This window comes from Pygocentrus nattereri, chromosome 8 (genome assembly GCF_015220715.1).
Source record: "Pygocentrus nattereri isolate fPygNat1 chromosome 8, fPygNat1.pri, whole genome shotgun sequence".
Lineage (NCBI taxonomy): Eukaryota > Metazoa > Chordata > Actinopteri > Characiformes > Serrasalmidae > Pygocentrus > Pygocentrus nattereri.
Window position 1 is genome coordinate 8,494,253 of NC_051218.1, and position 16,687 is coordinate 8,510,939.

Below are 16,687 nucleotides of genomic sequence, written 5' to 3' on the forward strand. Positions count from 1 at the left end.
CCCCCTTTTTGCGCCACTGCGTGAAGTGAAACACCACATACACACTAGTGAACACACACACACACACACACACTAGGGGGCAGTGAGCACACTTGCCCGGAGCGGTGGGCAGCCCTATCCACGGCACCCGGGGAGCAATTAGGGGTTAGGTGTCTTGCTCAAGGACACCTCAGTCATGGACTGCCAGTGCTGGGGATCAAACCGGCAACCTTCTGGTCACAGGGCCAGATCCCTAACCTCCAGCCCACGACTGCCCCATTTTCTATTCCACGGCACCTTTAAACTTATTTGGTGTTTACTTTTTAAACAAATGAGCTGCTAATTGATGTTGTGACCTACAACCTGCACATGACCTCATGTTCATTACTGATGCTTTTTCTGAAAATACAAAAGAAAAAAGTTTGTGTTCAGTGAAAGTGAGTCTTAGTTTGCTATAAATGAAAGACAAAATACTGGAGAAAACCTTGAATCTGTTTTCATGCCAGTTTCATATCATTTTTAGCTTGTTTCTTTATTCTCACCACACTAAACCACTTTCACTGGTTTCAGTCTCAACAGATGTTCCTACATCCACACACACACACACACACACACACACACACACACACACACACACACACACACACACCTACACACACACACACACACAGAGGAAACTCTTAGCCAAAAAGTACTCATTCCACATGAAAGATTTCCTCTAAAACAAATATTCATTGCCTTTGTAGAAACATGATAAACCATTTGATGAAGCTGAGCAAATGACTCAGCAAAATAAAGGTGTGTAAATTTACCTTAAGTTTGCCTTTCACTTCCTTTGGATTTTAATATTTATTTAGATAGCCTTGGGCTATTTTTCCTTTTGCTGAGTTTTTAGTTTTTCCTCATTTTTCTGTAAATTTAGTCATTTTCTTGTTTTTACAGTCTCATTTTCTGCAAGCATTCCGTCAGTTTCTGATTTCATGAGCTCTGTCCTGTAACACACTTATAAACGGTTTTCTCTTTGTTGTCTGCATATTCAGATGGCAATAAGGGTCGGTCTGCTCCAGCTTTAGGGAACAGCCAGTAGAACAATCTAGAACCAGGGTGGGGAACTCTGGTTCTGGGTTGTCGGATTTCAAACACACCTCATTCAGCTCATCAGGTAACTGCTGGATATATGCTGCCTTCATGTCCTGTTGCGATTCCTAGCGAATGTTGAATACTCATACTTCCCACTTCAAAGCGTTCATGCAAATGCACTCTCACAGACTGTGGATATCAAAAGTTCCTTAAAGTGTTTACGTTTGCTTAAAAAAAAGTGGAGATAGGCATGAAAGTGTGCAGTTCAGAATCATGTTTTTATCTCAACATTGTACACAAATAGCATGTGATACACAAAGATAAGGAATGAGACCAAAAAAAAAAACTAAAAAATCTCTTTAAAAGGCTTAAATCATCCTAGCATTCCCGCTTTCATTGGCTGCCATGTTGAAATGAGGTCATGTGATTATGAGTTTCTCATGTGATCATGAGTTTACTCCTTCATGTCTTTTCAGTAACTTCTAAATCAGGGATGAAGAAGGGAGGGTGAGTCTTGAACAGTTTAATGTTGCCTTCAGGTCTTCCTCTAAAGTTCTTACACACAACTTCAGAGGTGATGAGTATTACCTGAAATGTGTTGAAGTGGTTTTGGTCCGAAAGTGCTGGAATGATGCCCTTTTTTATCTACATTTGTTTTTCTGGTGTCAAAAAGAGCTTATTTTGCATTACTACAACAAAATAAATTTGATGAGTAATGCTTTTATCCAGTTAGAAATATTGCATTGTACAAGGAGATTCACTCGAAAGAGGCCCCAAATATTCTGTAATAACTCTCGCTAGGACAAAGCAATCTGAACGAAACAATGTGCAATGTGCTCATCCGTATATGGAGCTTTGAACAAGCTGGGATGCCCCTGCGTCGGAGCGATGAGGTAGGCGGCAGACAGCCATCACAATGTTAAACCTCCATTTGCAACTTCCGGGTACATACCCCCATACCCCTTTATGTGTCTGGCAGAAAAGAGATCACTTCCAGCATCATATGTAATGCATCGATTACACACACATCAAGGTAAGTAGCTTTTCTTTGGTTCAGGTTGCTTCTTCCTAACGGGACTTAACACCGGAATATTGGGGGCCTCTTTCAAGTGAATGTCCCTGTATATACTCAACTGTTTTTTTGAGTGTGGATGAGAGAGTAAGATATTAAGACAGGCTGATAAATAGCTAAAATATACTTGGTTTACAGTACAACTATCAGTGGCTACCACTCTTTTGTTGACTTATAAAGTCATTGAATAAAAGTTTCCTACTAGTAATTATGACAGTTCATATTCAAGGACTTTGTAAATGCAGTATTTCTAACATAGAAGTGATGTGATTGTGATTTAATGCTTTTTACTGGATAACAATGCACTGAATGTGCCACGCTCTTCATTTTGAACGAAAATAGCAAAATAACCTCCTTTCATTGGAAAGATTCAGTATCGCTTCAGGTATCTCAGAGGAAATATGCTAGCCTTCACCTTCCCAGCTAGCATTGTGTGACAGGGGGACACCAAGCTAGCAGGTGGGATTTGGGAATGAATAAGTCAGAGGGGAGCAAATGGGTATCCACAGCCCCTGACTTTTGCTCATTTTCAGTAGTGATCATGTTACCTTTACGTGTAACACTGTGCTTAAACAACTTTTAAGAGAATTTTATGATAATGAATTATATAAATCATTGACACAGTATTCATTGCGATATCACTTCTACAACTATATTGTAACACTAACCTGATGTTTGGGCAGTAAATTTGATAATCCAAAAATACTAGGAATTCTGCTGAATAATAATGAAAACAATAATTGTTTGATTTATTTATTTTATTAATGACTAATGACATTAATAATGCTCTGACACCATGTACTCTGCTACATGATTGGCAAGTTTGCCATTGATGAAATCCTCATTTACTCACCTGGAACTCCAGTGTGTCCTGGAATTTGCTCAATTCTATCGATTCTATCATTCGGACCATCAGTAGCATCATGGCGCCTCTGACAGCTCTCTTAAAGGGATCACCTAGAAGATGGAGTTGGACTCCTCAGGTTGAATGTGCGTTTGACTTTCAAAAAGGTTTATACGTCTGCTCCTGCCCTAAAACATCCTGATTCTTCCAAACCGTTCACTGTAGAGGCAGATGCCCCGGAGACTGGTGTGGGTGCAGTTTTATCACAAAGATCTGGAGAACCTCTTAAACTGTAACCTATCATGTTCTACTCACACAAACTAACACCTACTCAACACAACTATGGGATCGAGCTTGCAAGCTCCTGGTGGTAAAACTAGCCTTAGAGGAATGGAGACACTGGCTACAGGGTGCTAATCATCCCTTCACTATCCTGATAGATCATGAATATATGAATATATGAATAGAATATGTACATGCTGCAAAATGTCTCAACTCCTGTCAAGATGTTGGTCTTTATTCTTTACGAGATTTAACTTCATCAATCTCATATCGTCCTGGTTCTATTGCCCCTACATGTTAACATTTTCTCTATCTGTTGGGAAATAGACAGAGAAATATAGTGATAGAAAAAGTGACTGTACCTGATCAGTGCCCAGCTGACAAAATGTACATATCATCTGAGTTAAGAGATCACCTTATCACTTGGGCTCGTTCTTACCTCAGGCCACACAGGGGAGACCATCCATCCACCCCAGCAGTCTTCGGGCGAGGGGAGACCAGAACTCAGCAATTAATAGCCAATCACTATCACTACACTCGATATTCACACTTTCACATCATCTTGCTCAGTTTACTCTGAAAGCAAAAATGTCAAAGACACTACCTGCTGGCAAGCTCATGCCATTGCCCTTCCCTGGCAGACCCTGGTCCCACATTGTCCTTGACTTCGTTACAGATCTACCCATATCTCTGGGATTCACTACTGTACTACTGTTGTCGATAGATTCTCAGAAAGTGTAAGATTCATTCCATTTCCTTCTTTGCCCACCACTTTAAAACAGCTTAGACCTTAGACAATCAAGTCGTTTGTTATCTGGTATCTCCATAGATATTTTATCTGAGGTCTGCAATTCACATCTCAAGTGTGGTTAGCCTTCTTTGAACATGTTGGGGTTTCGATTAGCTTGACTTCTGGGTGCCACCCACTGTCAAAAGGCCAATGCCAAGGCCATTCCTTACAGTATTCTGTCACAATAACCCCAATGATTGATGTCGCTACTTAGTATCTACAGAAATAGAACAGAATTCACTTACTACTGTTATCACCCCTTTCCAGTGTGTTCTTGGATTTCAACAACCTTTTGCCCCCTGGACTGGACTCTCTTCTAACATCCCCGCTGTTGATGGTTGGATGTCCAGAAGGAGACACTTAAAAAATAATGAGGCAGTTCTTTGACAAACAATAAGCCAACCACCACCATGGTGACACGCCCTCTTACCAGCCAGGAGACCGGGTTTGGCTGTCGATGCAGGACTTCAGGTTTGCTGAGGAAAGTAAGAAGTTATATCCTAAATACACTGGTCTGTGATATCATACCAGGACACACCAGGGAGCGCTTTTCCTTCACAAACCACCTTGTTAGTGCCACATTCCTGCAGGGGGACAGGTTTGAACAGTACAACGGCATTTCCTGAAGATGCACTGAGCAACACCTTAAAAGCCTATCCAGTGCTCAGTCAAGGTAAGCTGAAGACCGAGCTCGGTCTCATCTACAGCAAGGAAGAGTTCAAAGCCTGCTGTGGTGCTGTGGGCCTGCTCCAGCTGTTTATGGAAAATAATCAAATAGTGCTATTTTTAAGATTTGTTTTATTTGTTTTTAATTTGTCGGTTTGTTTGTGCCTCCTCAATTTTTTTAGCACCAGCCGCCACTGTCTCCAGGTATCTGGAAAACACAAACAATAATAAATGAATGTATTTGAGTAGTAATAGCCTATAAAAACCCATATTGTTTCACCACGTAAAATAACATAATAAACAGATTTTGTTTAAATGTCCAACTTCATACTTTGTTTTTTTAATATATTAAGACACGGGCTCTTCAGCGATGCTTTGTATAATGATCCTGCACAGCTGGCTTATGTTTTTCAAGGCTTTGCACTTTTCTGCTGTGTCTAGATGAACAAACAAACAAACAAACAAACAAAAACAAAACAAGATCATATAATCCAGTCAGGCCAGCAGAGGAAAAAAGGTCTATCGGAGGACAAACAAATAAATAGTGGTTGGATAGTGTAACCTCTAGCCCACGACTGCCCCAGAGGGTGCAGAGGTTGGGTAGAGATTTACAGTATGAGAAAAATGTGTTTCTGGAACACTGAGCATGTAAATGTATTCTAGTAGACCCCAAAATTAGGAAATTAGCAAAGTGGGTCCATTTAAATTCAGCCTGCTTGTGTATGCAGATCCAAAGGTAATTTCAATTTTTTGTCTAAAAATAGATTTTTCAACAGATACATTTTCCTCATATGTCTGATGAAGAAGACTAACACTGAGAAAAAACAGAGGAAGAAGGGATGGGCTGTGAATCTGACCATTCTCTCACTCACCACAGATTTAACTCTAAAAGGAGTGATCGGTAACAGCATTAGCAGTAATATTAGTGTCCATAGCTTGAAGCAAGTGAGGCATTCAGTTCTTTTGATGTTCATATGGTGGATGAGTCATCAATGCACTCTTTTTGTTAGACCGTCCACTCATGGGAACGTTCACCACTGTTCAAAGTTTCTCCATTTGTGGATTATGACTCTCACTGTGGTTTGCTGGAGTCCCAGAGCCTCAGCAATGGCTGGTAGAACTCAATGGCTTTGCTTGGCATCTCTTTAGAACATGGCATCATATGTTGCTTTTTGAGACCTTTTATCCAGCTTCACATTGCCAGACAGGTTCTATTTAAGTGATGCTTAGATTCAACATATCTGGCAGTTATCATGTCTGGGTGCAGCCAGTGAAATTGAACCCAATAGTCAACTGACTTTGGTTAACTGGTTGATTTTGTAGCATAGGACCAGGTAGGGCCGAACAGCATTTTTCCTTCAATGAGTGAAATCATAATTTAAAAATAGCATTTTGTGTTTACTTGGGTTATCTCTGTCTAATATTAAAAGTAATTTGATGATCTAAATATTCAAGTATGACAAATATGCAACAATAGAAGAAATTGGGAAACTTTCATGGGGAACATGATGTGTTGGCTTAGACGATGACTGTCCCTTTTGCTTTATAGTTAATAGTTTATATGAGAACATTTGTCTTGTGAGAACCTTCTCAGCAAATGCTTTGCTGTGAACAAGTCCAGCTGGGCCTGCATTTGTTTTTCAGATGTCTTACTGCAGTGAGAACCTCATCAGACTGTTATTGAGATGTTCTTCTAACTGGCAGACTGGTAGGTTGTAGAGCACTGCATGATCAGAGGATTTTACAGTGTTAAAGTGCACACAGGCACCCACAGAGGTATACTGAAATAATCGGTTGCTGGACCAGCAGACACATTGCTTCACACTTGCCTTCATGTCCACTTCCACAGTAGAATGTTTATTGTGCTCTGTTGAGGTGTTTTTCACAAACTGCAGTGGATTATGAAACGGAAACCTCCTCACTGCGCGATGGAGCTGATGGTTTTACAGGTCAGGCTCACAAAGATTGGCTGTTTGCGTTGCTCTGTCAAACTTGAAAACTAACATGACTGCACTGCCAGTCTTTTCATCGGGTTTATTTAAGGGCATCAGGCAGTGGGCTCCTGCTGGTTCTTTGAGACAAACATGAGCAATTTTGAAGAACAGTAGTTGCAGGGTTGCATAAATGCCCACCATGGTTTGTCAAATGGCAGACGATTGCCTCATTGTTCCAGCGAACTGTGGGTTCTGAGATCCTCATTTTGCCTCAACAGCATATCTTCATATCTTCAACATGGGATCTTGCACCGCACCATATAACATCATTAGATTGACTTTTATCAAAACATATGATTATAATTATTTCAAGACACCTTCAGTCAACCTTGAAATATCAATAATGGTATAAAAATGTTCAAAATATGTTGATAGTTAACAGTGATTGATGCAAACTGGATCACTGAAATTGAAAGTAGAGTGTGATTAAAGCTAATGAACATAGGGGTTAACTGGGTTTAGCCAGCTACTATAATATATCAGAAAATCATAAAAAAAATGGACAATGGCAAAACGAACAGGAAAAAAGTTCACAAAATGCTCCACTCTGTGTGAAAACGAGAGGAATAATGGTGCCCACATCTGCTCCCGCTGTTCTCCTAGTGCTGAGCTGCACCAGCTCATTTTTACTTAATAAATCTCCAGTTTCTCTAGTTGAACTTGAAATGCAAAATGTATGCTTATATTAAATGTACATGCTAAAAGAAAGTGGCATCATGATTGATGAGGACAGAGTGGATTTATAATGCAGAGAGACTTAACAAAGAATCAACAGTAAGGCTGCTCACATTTCTTCACTCCAGTAAGGAAAACTGTTGTTTCAACTGGCAAATGAACTGGCTTTAAAATGGCAAATGTGCCTAAATTAATTATTCTCCAAATATGAGCCTATGCTCATACTATTGTAGTCTACCACATGTACTGTTTCAAACCCAGACAGGCAGTGGGGAAGGTTGTAACATTGGGACACATTTTTTAAGACCAACTTACTCATTTTGTGACAAAGTACACTCTCAGAAATAAAGGTACAAAACGTTCACCGGGTCACTCTTGTCACTGGGGTGGTACCCTCAGGGGTACACCTTTACCTTTAGTCAGGGAACATAAATGTACCATAAAAATGTATAAAATAAAGTATTTTGTAAGTTGTATTTACTTCAGACACCCCGTCTCGTCTCCAGGCTTTTTATTTTATTGTTCTGTTTTAACACTTTAGGTTATGAAAAGGTACAAATATGTAGTTTTCACCTGGAAAAACATAGTTAAGGTGCCCAATTGGACTTTCAAACCACTGCTGTACATTTTGAGGGAACATTTACATTGTTTATACCTTGATGAACAAAAAGAAATATATACAAAACTTTTATTTATAAGTAGTAGACTTCTTCTGTTACCTGTGATAGACAAATATGAGTATCTTATTTAGGTTTGAAATTTATAGTGTAAACAACAACTGAGTGGTATCTGAGGGTTCATGAACATAAAGTATTATGGTAAACTGGGAGTGTTGGTGCTGTCGTCCCAATGCTCTCATGCATTCACTCAAGTTTGCTGAAGGTGGAGCGGATGTCTATGTTACCTTTCTCATGTCTATGTTACCTTTCTGGTTTCTCCCTTCTAGTTAGGCTGTAATAAGTAGACCTGCCAGGATCTGATCTGAACTCTGTTAACACTAATCGCTCACAGTCGCTCGTTACAAAACTGACTCTCTGTGTGTTTTCCTTTTCTTTGCAGAGTTGAACAACTGCCCATTCTGTGTGGTCTGATGCTTTATCTTCTGCCACTGCCCACCAGCCATCTGGACCAATTTGACCACCATGGTCTCTTCACTTCTCGCTGTGCAACATTGTGCAAACCTCATCTGCATGAACTGACATTTCTGATGATACTGCTGCTGCTGCTGCTGCACAGGCTTAAACTATTTAACTATAACCATTGCTTCACCTGTTTTTCCCTGTTGCTGTATTTTAGTATTTTCTACTAACACTGTTTGCAAGGTGAAGCTGCTTAGAAGATATAGAGTGTGTTTAATGTCCAGTGTTGACCAGAGGAGGATGGGTTCCCCTTTTGAGTCTTGGTTCCTCTCAAGGATTCTTCCTCTTGCTCTTAGGGAGTTTTTCCTGGCCACTGTTGTCTTTGGCATTCTCATGGGGGCTTGGGCCCGGATATTTCCGTGAAGCTGCTTTATAACAACACCTGTTGTCAAAAGCGCTACATAAATAGACTTTGACTTGACTTGAGTCATATAGGCTGAGACCAAAGGGATACTAACTAAATGTAGATGTATAAATAAAATGAAGCATAGACTGTAATAAATAATGCAATATCAAAACGAATTTAGTTAATTAGACAATTTCAGATTATGCTTTACTAAATGTGTAATAGAATAGATAATAGAAAATGTTTGCATTGTAATGTTGCCATCCAATCATTATTGGTGGGAGACGTTAAGACAGGACGTTTACCAGTTCATGTCCTCATGTTCAGTATGTGCTCAAAGCAAAACCCCTAAAGCTCTACCTTCCAACAAGCTAATGCTGCTCCCAGTGTCTGAACAGCTCGGGTCCCACATTGCAATAGACTTTGTCTCTAACTTACTGCTTTCGGAATTCTCACCATTACTGATTGTTTCTCATGTTTTGTTAAGTTTATTCCATTCAAATGATTAGCTTCTGCTTTGACACTGCTATGGCCATATGGACTCACATATTTTTCAATTTTGGAATCCCTGAGGATATTGTGTCAGACCAACATTCCCAGTTAATTTCTCAAGTTTGGTCCGGTTTCTGTGAACATCAAGGTATAAAAGTCAGTTTGACCTCTGGGTACCATCTACAATCGAATGGATAATGTGAAAGGGTAAACCAAGTGTTGGGTAAATTCCTCAGAGCATTTTGTATCAGCAACCCTAGTGACTGGTCTAGATACCTCATTTGGGCTGAGGGTGCTTAAACTTCATTAATAATCTTTGCTACTCAACTCACTCCTTTTCAGTGTGTGTTAGGATATCAGCACCTACTAGCACCTTGGACTGCTGTGCCCTCTGACATCCCAGCTGTGGATGACTGAATGAAACGCAGGTCTGGGAACAGACTTGTAATATCCAGGTGGCTCTCCGGCATGCCAAGGAGCAGGCAGAAAAGTGTTATGGGGAGTCCCTCCTGACAGCCTGGAGACCAGGTTTGGTTGTCTACACGGGACCTCAGGTTAGGGGACGGTAGTCTTCTTTTGCAGCCCAAGTACATGGGTTCATTTTAAGTAGCCAAAAGAATCAATGTTGTTACTTACAGACTCAATTTGCCTGCCTAGTTCTGCATTTTACCCTTATTTCATGTTTCCCTCTTTAAGTCAGTGGTCCCTGAGCTCTTGCATGAGGTGTTGCCAGAAAAGAGCCACCAAAGCCACTGGAGATAGAGGGCAAACCGATCTCTGCCGTCTGTCAGGTGCTTGACTCCCAGCGACATGGTTGGAACCCTGCAATACCTCATAGACTGAGAAGGATACGGACCCCAGGAAAGGAGCTGGGTACCGGCTTAAGATGTCCAGATGCGGTTCCTCTGATGCCTAAGGTTGGGTGTGTGGCCACGTCAAACTACAATTCCCAGAACCCCTCATTCATTCACATGACTCAGGACTCCATGAAACCAACCTATCGGCAATCATCTTCTGAACACACTCCCATATCTTAACTGTCACACAAGTTCAACAGGAGAATATAAAAAAATACTTATTTTTAAAAAATAATTTTAAGGATTGACTCAAAAACTGCCTAAAGTAGCACTTATTATTTTTTTAGATAAAAGTTTACATACTGTTGCCAAACTAAAAGGTTTATATATAAGCCTGTTAAAAAGATTTAAAATGTTTATTTTTTAATAACGAATGGTTAAATGGTCCTCAAGGCAGTGTTAGGTGTATATTGTGTTATGGCCTCCTATGTCTACGGGAACACTTAAGGCTGTACATAAATAAAAAAAATCAAGCCAGCGCTATCCAACTGCCAGACCAGACACTACCAACTACAAATAATTGACCAATTATCAACATTTTATTTCTTTTAACTTGAACAAGTTAAAGGCAACATCTTATAAAAGCTGGTAAGTCTAGTTTTAAACGGGTCAAATGCAGAGCTTACACAAAAAGAAAGTTCAGAAGGCCAAAACAAACTAGAAACAAAAGATAACTAAACTAATCTAACTCAAAACAAACTTACAATTATAAGACTACCTTCCTGTCCCAAACCAGGAGAAAACAATATACAAAAAAACATAGGGCACTCACAGAGCTTTACAGGTATTTACGCAAACTCATACAACAATAACACGAGTTCACAAAAAGGTTCAGGTGCTTGGTCTGGTCAGGTGGAGGCTGATGGCACAAGTCTGACCACTGGAATAGCCCCTCCATCTCCTGCAGTGCATCAGAAAAATTAAAGATATGCCAAAAACTTCAAAATCAAAAATAAAACATACTTAAGTCATGGAGACTGACCATCCAAAACAATGTCCAACTAGCCTGACTGAGCGTCAGATGTCCAACCTCATTCACTCCATTCCTAGAAGATTTAAAGTCATCCAAAAGAAAAGACATGCAACAAAATGTTGACCTCAACAAAGTATTAAATACTAATCTGCAAAAAGGAAAGACACACTAATGTTTCAGTATTTTCACTCGTTTTACTTGTTAGGACTGTTATAGTGTAACTGTGTTTGTTAGTCTGTTTTTTCTTGAAGAAAAGTAGGAACTGTTCTGTTGTCAGTTCTGTGCAACACCTCAAACCGTCCCATCAGTGTAGAAACAGTATATAGACCAAAGCCACAGAGCAGCTCTGCTACAGGAGGCAAAATGAGAAAGCTGTTGGTTTTGGCATCTCTGATTTCGGCCGTCTTGGGCAGGAAGACTTTTGAAGGGTATGTGTTCAAAATATGCTTATCTCAGAAATTTTCACTTTAATAAGATATTGTATATCATCACTGTTGGAACACAGTCTTTTTTTTGGTTTATAGAATTTGAATGTCAAAAATGTATTAATCCAATTAATGGATTAATAAAAATGGTCAAACATTACTAAGAATGAAGTCTTAGTAACATAGAATAAAACAATGTAATCAAAGTCATATATTGCTGAACTTGACATTTACAGACACCAGGTCCTGCAGATCACAGCAGCCAATGATGTGCAGATCTCTCTGCTAAAGAATCTGACTGATCATGAACATCTTGAGGTAAAATTCTTCATGAATGTTGTAGGTAGTTTATGTATCATTAGCATTTGCATATAAAATATCAATGTGCTGCATGTGTCTGTCCATCTGTGTGCAGCTGGACTTCTGGAGGGAGCCCGTTCATGAGTCTCTGCCTGTTGATGTTCGTGTTCCCTCAACCAGTCTTCACAGGGTCAAGAGCTTCCTGAAGAACAACAAGATCCATTATAAAATCATGATTCAGGATCTTCAGGTTGGCAGTTATTATTATTATTGTTGTTGTTGTTGTTGTTGTTTCTGGTAATTATTTGAAAAATTGTTAAAATTTTATGTGCTCAAATTCAAAAATTCAGTTATAAAATCGGAGTCGCTTGTCAACCTTCGAAAAAAATGATAATGTTTATGATTCCAGGTCCTTGTGGATAAGGAACAGCAGGAGATGATGCGCTCTCGTGCTCATCAGCCCAGATCCACTGATGACTTTGACTACGCCAACTACCACACCCTGGATGAGGTCAGAACTATTCTACTTTAATGTCCTGGCTTTGGTTACATGTGGGTGTGTTTATAGCCCATATTTGTCTCCATCAGTTTAATCATTTCGAGCAATTTCAAAGTCATGTGATGACAATTTAACGTGATCACAGTCATAAATGCATAGTTCTACTCATGAGGTGAGGCTTACACGACTTGTAGATGATGACTGTGATCAGATCAGACCTCAAGATCTGCCTAACTGCTCCTGGAACAAGCTTTCTTTTAACTAATCATGACCATCTGATGTCATCAGTGTGAGCAGCTCAACAATTCATCACAGAATTCATTAGCAGAAGTGTTTGTTGAAAAAAGGAAAACACTGATTGTCTTTATCAGAAGTCAGTCATGTCAGACTCAATGGCCCCCTACTCCCTGTGTAGTGCACTGCATCAGCAGCGCATAATAATGTCTAACAAAGAGCCGTTTGGGATTCAGCCATGAATGCCTAATTCCCTGATGGATGTAGAGCATGTTATTTCTGTGTAGAAGCCCATAAGAATTAGATAACATAAGATGTTCCATAACTCACATGGTGCGCTATGTAGGGAGTATGGAGCTATTTGCAATTCATCATTAATATTTTGTGTGTGTAACTAACATTACCATAGCCACTTAAAGGACTTCTAGGCAGCTCTTTTTATTTCCTAAAAACATTTAAGCTTTCGTTCATGATTCATTTAAATGAGGACTATGAATAGTCTTAGCAGTATCAGTGTTAAGGATCATCAGAGTCGTTCCTCGTCCTTAAGTGCTCTGCAAATTTTGACCTAGAACTATCATGATATTGACTTTGGAGAGATTTTCTGATATTGACTTAGGACCATCATCTTCATATTGATCCAGGATAAATTGATTTTGATCCACGTTATCTTCTTGTTCGTCCTGGGTAAGCATACTGTTGTACATTCAGAACCATCATCTTCATGTTGATCCTGAATAGACTTACTAATGTTGTTTCAAGACCATCAACTAGATCCTTGGTTGTTGATCCCAAAGGGATTTACTCATTACCAATCTTGATCCAAGACAATCATCTATAGTGCTGCACATTTTGACCCAAAGTCATCATTTTGATGTTGATGTTGAACAGTTTACTAATGTTGATCTTCCTTTTGATCTTGGATAGATTTAGTGAATAAATTTGCTTAAATTTAAGAGGTTAAGAGGATTATTAAGAGGATTACCTAGCACACACTGATGACATGATCAGATGGCAGTGATTGGTCAAAAGAAGTGTTGCAGGAACAGAAAAGGCATACTGATCCATGAAATCATGTTCACTGATGTTTGACCTCTGACTGACTATCAGATTTGCAGTTCTAACCATGTAGCTCTGACTTTCAGATTAATAGCTTCATTGACATGCTGGTGAAGGAGAACCCTCAGTTAGTTAGCAAAATTGTGATTGGTGAAAGCTACGAGCGCCGTCCGTTGAATGTTCTTAAGGTAAGTAACTATTGTTAATTAATGTTTTTAATATTTCATTAAAGTAAACAATTTTAGACAACGCAGTAAAGAATGGGGTGTACAAAAAGGAACTACTTTTGTTTATAATACATTTATCCATTTCTTCTAAGTTATGGTTTGTTTGCTCTCTCACACAGTTTAGCACTGGTTCTAACCGCCCTGGTATCTGGATCGACACTGGCATCCACTCCAGAGAATGGGTTACCCAGGCCTGTGGAACCCGGTTTGCCAAGATGGTTCGGTTTATTAATTTCCTCCTTCACTAACAGTACTAACTCATATTAATACGATCCTGAGGTGAAACCCATGTGTGTCATTTAGCTTTAACGCATGTCTGTCTCATTGTGCAGATTGCGGCTTCCTATAACCGTGATCCTGCTCTTACTGCCATCCTTAATAAGTTTGACATTTTCTTGGAGATCGTCACCAACCCTGATGGATTCCAGTTCACCCACACCTCTGTGAGCCCTCACATGTTCAGAAAAACAATAACCCACATATAAGATCTGTTACACGGTTACAGTCCATCACAGTAATCAAAATGATGGTTCTTTTAATCTGTCATGTGTTCAGGATCGCATGTGGCGCAAGACAAGGAAGCCCAATTCTGGATCACCTTGCACTGGAGTTGACCCCAACAGGAACTGGGATTCTAACTTTGGAGGTACAGTATACAAAGTTATACTGACCTTTCTGTAGTTCATGTACAATAATACATCAGGCTAAAGATCACTTTGATCTCCAGGCCCTGGTTCCAGTAACAACCCATGTGATGAAGATTACCATGGACCTTCTGCTCATTCAGAGTCTGAGGTAAAGGCCATTGTGGACTTTGTTAAGTCTCATGGCAAACTCAAAGCCTTTGTGTCCATCCACAGCTACTCTCAGTTTTTGCTCTACCCCTACGGCTATACCAGGACTCCTTGCAAGGACCAGGCAGAACTGGTGAGACCTGAAATATAGAACTTCCTTTTCTATCTACACACGACACTTAGTAGCTCAGGTATTTCAGTGCTTTATGTACCATGAGAAACGTTCCTTTCATGTTTTTGCAGCATAAACTTGCAGGACAGGCCATTGCTGCCTTGAAGAGTCTGAATGGCACGAGGTACACATATGGCAGCATCATTGAAGTCATTTGTAAGTAGAACAAAGCTAGAGATTAATCCATCTACTCCCAAGTTGAAGAACAAGCTAAAAGTTAATAAAGTAGCTACCTGGTTCTCTAAATGCCTTACCTCGGTTTGTCTTTGGTTTCTCTGGTAAAAATGTTACTGGTACCCATTTTCTGCTGAATAAAGATAGAATTGCTGATTTCTTTACAAGTTTTTTTTCAAAGCCTGAGGTAAGAATTACACTAATGCTAGCTTGATTGTTTTGTTAGCCTATAGCTCAGTGGCTAGGCTAACAGTCAGGACTGGTAGGGATTCCCAATGGTTAAACGATGTATTTGCATTTGGTAAATGAAAACATGTACAGTTTGTATAGCATAATATAAAAACAGTGAACGGTGATACTAAAGGATCTATTCCTGCATACTGAATAACACAAATGCCACTTTAAATGTCAATCAGTTCAATACAGCTTAATACCTCCTGAAAAAACACAGAAAACTCAATGGTACTTAATGGAAATGGATCTGGTTGATCTGAGGTCCAGGCCTGCTTTACAGACTGCACATGGAAGTTTTCACTCTGTACACCTACAGAGTGCAAATATGAACATTCTCAGTGTATATCTTGGAAGCGTTTGATGCACCCTATTTATTGTTTTTAGGGCTTATCTTATTTGAGTAACAGCTGCAGGTCCCTATAAGTTATTCTAGAATCAACTTTCCAATGCCAAAATATCAAGGCTGATCCTGTTCTACTAATACCAAAATTCTCCCTCTAATCATATTCTCAATTATATCACTCAGACCAAGCTAGTGGTGGCTCCATTGACTGGACATATGACCAGGGCATCAAGTACTCCTACACCTTTGAGCTGAGACCTTTGCAGTCCAGTCTCTATGGTTTCCTCCTGCCTGCTGATCAGATCATCCCGACTGCTGAAGAGACGTGGCTGGCCCTCATGGTCATCATGGAGCACACCAAGAACAACCCCTACTGAACTAAGAGATGGGTTAAACGATGATGCTTCTGACTAATCTTCAAATGAATGAATAAATGAACGAATGAATGAATGAATAAATAAGCAAAGAAAGCACAACAATATTCTCTGTCGTTTCTAACAAGAGGACATTAACTATGGACATTATTTTGTCCGTCTTTTTATGATCAGTGGTTTTACAACTTTACTGACCTTGTCCAGCATGTCTTGCACTTGAATTACACTTAAACATTACTACACTTTTGGGCGGCACGGTGGCGTGGTGGGTAGTGCTGTCGCCTCACAGCAAGGAGGGCCTGGGTTCGATTCCCCGGCCGGGCGACCAGGGTCCTCTCTGTGTGGAGTTTGCATGTTCTCCCAGTGTCTGCGTGGGTTTCCTCCAGGTTCTCTGGTTTCCTCCCACAGTCCAAAGACATGCAGTCAGGCCAATTGGACAGGTTACATTGCCCCTAGATGTGAGGGACTGTCTGTCTGCCCTGCGATGGACTGGCGACCTGTCCAGGGTGTGTCCTGCCTTCCGCCCGAAGACTGCTGGGATAGGCTCCAGCACCCCCCCTGCGACCCTGACGGAGAAGCGGCTTAGAAAATGGATGGATGGGTTACTACACTTTCTGTCACTGCAATGTTAGAAAAAGTTTTTTTTTGGCCCCAACTGTAAAG

The 16,687-nt window shown here is 40.1% G+C and overlaps 1 protein-coding gene across 1 annotated transcript; it reads left to right on the top strand.

The window, feature by feature from the left end:
- Nucleotides 1-11,497: 11,497 nt before the first annotated feature.
- Nucleotides 11,498-16,052, top strand: LOC108439347 (carboxypeptidase A1-like). The gene is made up of 11 exons (XM_017717712.1): nt 11,498-11,617; nt 11,851-11,932; nt 12,030-12,164; nt 12,324-12,425; nt 13,793-13,894; nt 14,053-14,151; nt 14,266-14,376; nt 14,489-14,579; nt 14,661-14,860; nt 14,971-15,055; nt 15,834-16,052. The coding sequence occupies exons 1-11, from the start codon at nt 11,553-11,555 to the stop codon at nt 16,025-16,027; spliced, it is 1,266 nt and encodes a 421-aa protein (XP_017573201.1). The 5' UTR covers nt 11,498-11,552; the 3' UTR covers nt 16,028-16,052.
- Nucleotides 16,053-16,687: the final 635 nt, after the last annotated feature.

What these genes read in the sequence shown, in the direction of transcription:
- LOC108439347 (XM_017717712.1), top strand. Translation starts at nt 11,553, where the DNA reads ATGAGAAAGCTGTTGGTTTTGGCATCTCTGATTTCGGCCGTCTTGGGC. An exon ending in CTGATCATGAACATCTTGAG is followed by an intron (nt 11,933 to 12,029) that starts GTAAAATTCTTC and finishes ATCTGTGTGCAG; the next exon opens with CTGGACTTCTGGAGGGAGCC. An exon ending in GCAAGGACCAGGCAGAACTG is followed by an intron (nt 14,861 to 14,970) that starts GTGAGACCTGAA and finishes ATGTTTTTGCAG; the next exon opens with CATAAACTTGCAGGACAGGC.